Consider the following 2066-nt stretch of genomic DNA (forward strand, 5'->3'; position numbering starts at 1 on the left):
CCCCCCTTCTATCATCCTGTCTCCCAAGGTGGCACCCGCCGATACCTCCCCCCGGCTTCTCTGTGCAGCTTTCGCTCCATCCGCTTGGTGAGGACACGGTGTCTGCAGCCCTGGCCCCCTCCTCATCCTCCTCCCCGCGGGGCGCGGGATGGGTCCCTCTCACATCCACTCTGCTTTGCGCCTTCACCGCAGCCCTGGAGCTGAGATGGGGTCAATGGGGGAATTTGGTGTGACAAATCCAGCTTGGGACAGCAGGGATGCACTGGGGGATGGCTGGGGACCCAAGCGCACGGCTGAGCCCCAGCCGGAGCCTGCCTGGAGCAGGGGCTGGGGGGCACCATCTCCCCTGGGCATGGACCCAAGGCACCAGGTCCCCCGGTGTCCCCTGGGGCTGTCCCCACTGCACCTCACCCTGCCCTGTTTCGGGACCCCCTGCAGCGGGGGCTCTGCAGGGGGCTGGCATCCCCCGGTCCCACCCCACCCCACGGCTTCGTCTCGCAGGGCGGGAGTATGACAAGGAGGGCAACCTGCGGCCATGGTGGCAGAACTCCTCCCTGGAGGCTTTCAAGAACCGGACAGCGTGCATGATGGAGCAGTACGGCCGCTACACTGTCCACCGCGAGAAGGTCAATGGCCGGCAGACGCTGGGCGAGAACATCGCCGATAACGGCGGGCTCAAGGCAGCCTACAACGTGAGTGCCGCCATCCCGAGGGGACGCGGACCCCATGGCTGTCTGTCCGTCCCTGGGGCTTCAGGGTGCCTCTCCCACAGGCGTACAAGTCCTGGCTGCAGAAGAACGGGGAGGAGAAGCACCTGCCAGCCCTGGGGCTCACCAACCACCAGCTCTTCTTCGTGGGCTTCGCACAGGTAGGGCGGAGCGGGATGGTGGGTCCCCCATCCCTCCCCAGCCCCTCGGAGCCACTCCACAGCCCCCGACCCTGCCTGGGGGGCTCTGTCCCCTGTCCCTGAGGCTGCTCCCACTCTGGCAGGTGTGGTGCTCCGTCCGGACGCCCGAGAGCTCCCACGAAGGGCTGGTGACCGACCCCCACAGCCCTGACAAGTACCGCGTCATCGGCACGCTCAGCAACTCCCGGGACTTTGTCGAACATTTCCGCTGCCCCCTGGGCTCCCCCATGAACCCCGGCAAGCACTGTGAGGTGTGGTAGGGACGGGGAGGGTGCTGGGGACAGAGGGGACGATGCTCTGCTGTGCCCTCCCCCCAGCCCTCGCCGGCTGCCGGAGCTGGCCCATGGGCAGAGAGCGGGGCCACCCCCCGGGTCACCCTCCGTTGCAGTCCCCCCCCCGTGCACACACCACACGCCGCCTCACCCCACCTCTGCCCCCCTCCCCAGCACACACAGCCCCACACTGGGCACCTGCCGCAGCCCCCATCCACAGCCTGGGGCCGGACGCAGCCAGCAGAGAAGCCGTAGCACCCCCAGAAACACAGCTCTGCCCCCCAACCCTGACATGCTAGAGACGGATACAGCTCAGCGCTCCCAGCGCCGTGTCCCCCCCGGGCGGGCAGGTCAGAGGGGTCCCAGGGAGAGCACAAGAGCAGAGCCCCCCCTGCTCCTGCCCCCCAACCTGCCGGAGATGGAGGCTGGGGGCCACCCGGGTCCACTCTTCCCTTGCCCCCTCCCGATCCGGCTTGGCTTCCCCCTCCACCTCTGCTGGGACCAGCGGGCGGCAGCGGGGACTCTGGTGCCTTCAGCTGTGGGTGGCTGTCGCTGAATTTATTTAATGATTAAAAGCAGTTTCCACTTACTCCGGCGCCTCCGGGTCCTTCGCGGTGTCGGGGCAGGGGGAGAGGTGGGATCTGGAGTGGGGGGTGACTCAAAAGCCGGGGTACGTGTGGGAGATGAGACATCCCGAGGGACGGGAGCAGGAGATGAGAAGTCTTGAGGGGCGGAGGGAGGGGAGCAGACGTGCGGGGAAGGAGAACGGCGGCCGCAGGGCTGACCCTCAGCCCTGGCACCCCAGGCAGGGCCAGAGGGGATGGGTGGCCCCTCAGCCACAGGCATGGGGGGGCCGCGCGGCCGCCCGGCACCGACCGGGGCGGCTG

The 2066-nt window shown here is 68.3% G+C and overlaps 1 protein-coding gene across 1 annotated transcript in view; it reads left to right on the forward strand.

Annotated features, from left to right (window-relative positions):
* Positions 1 to 1167, forward strand: part of ECE2 (endothelin converting enzyme 2) — a 6340-nt gene extending 5173 nt beyond the window's left edge. The window contains exons 16-18 of the mRNA XM_009288081.1: positions 502 to 692; positions 773 to 868; positions 991 to 1167. Coding sequence (XP_009286356.1) covers positions 502 to 692; positions 773 to 868; positions 991 to 1167 — 464 coding nt within the window. The remainder of the gene's footprint in view (positions 1 to 501; positions 693 to 772; positions 869 to 990) is intronic.
* Positions 1168 to 2066: the final 899 nt, after the last annotated feature.

The sequence above is a fragment of the Aptenodytes forsteri genome, unplaced genomic scaffold, assembly GCF_000699145.1.
Source record: "Aptenodytes forsteri isolate BGI_AS27 unplaced genomic scaffold, ASM69914v1 Scaffold72, whole genome shotgun sequence".
Taxonomy (NCBI): domain Eukaryota; kingdom Metazoa; phylum Chordata; class Aves; order Sphenisciformes; family Spheniscidae; genus Aptenodytes; species Aptenodytes forsteri.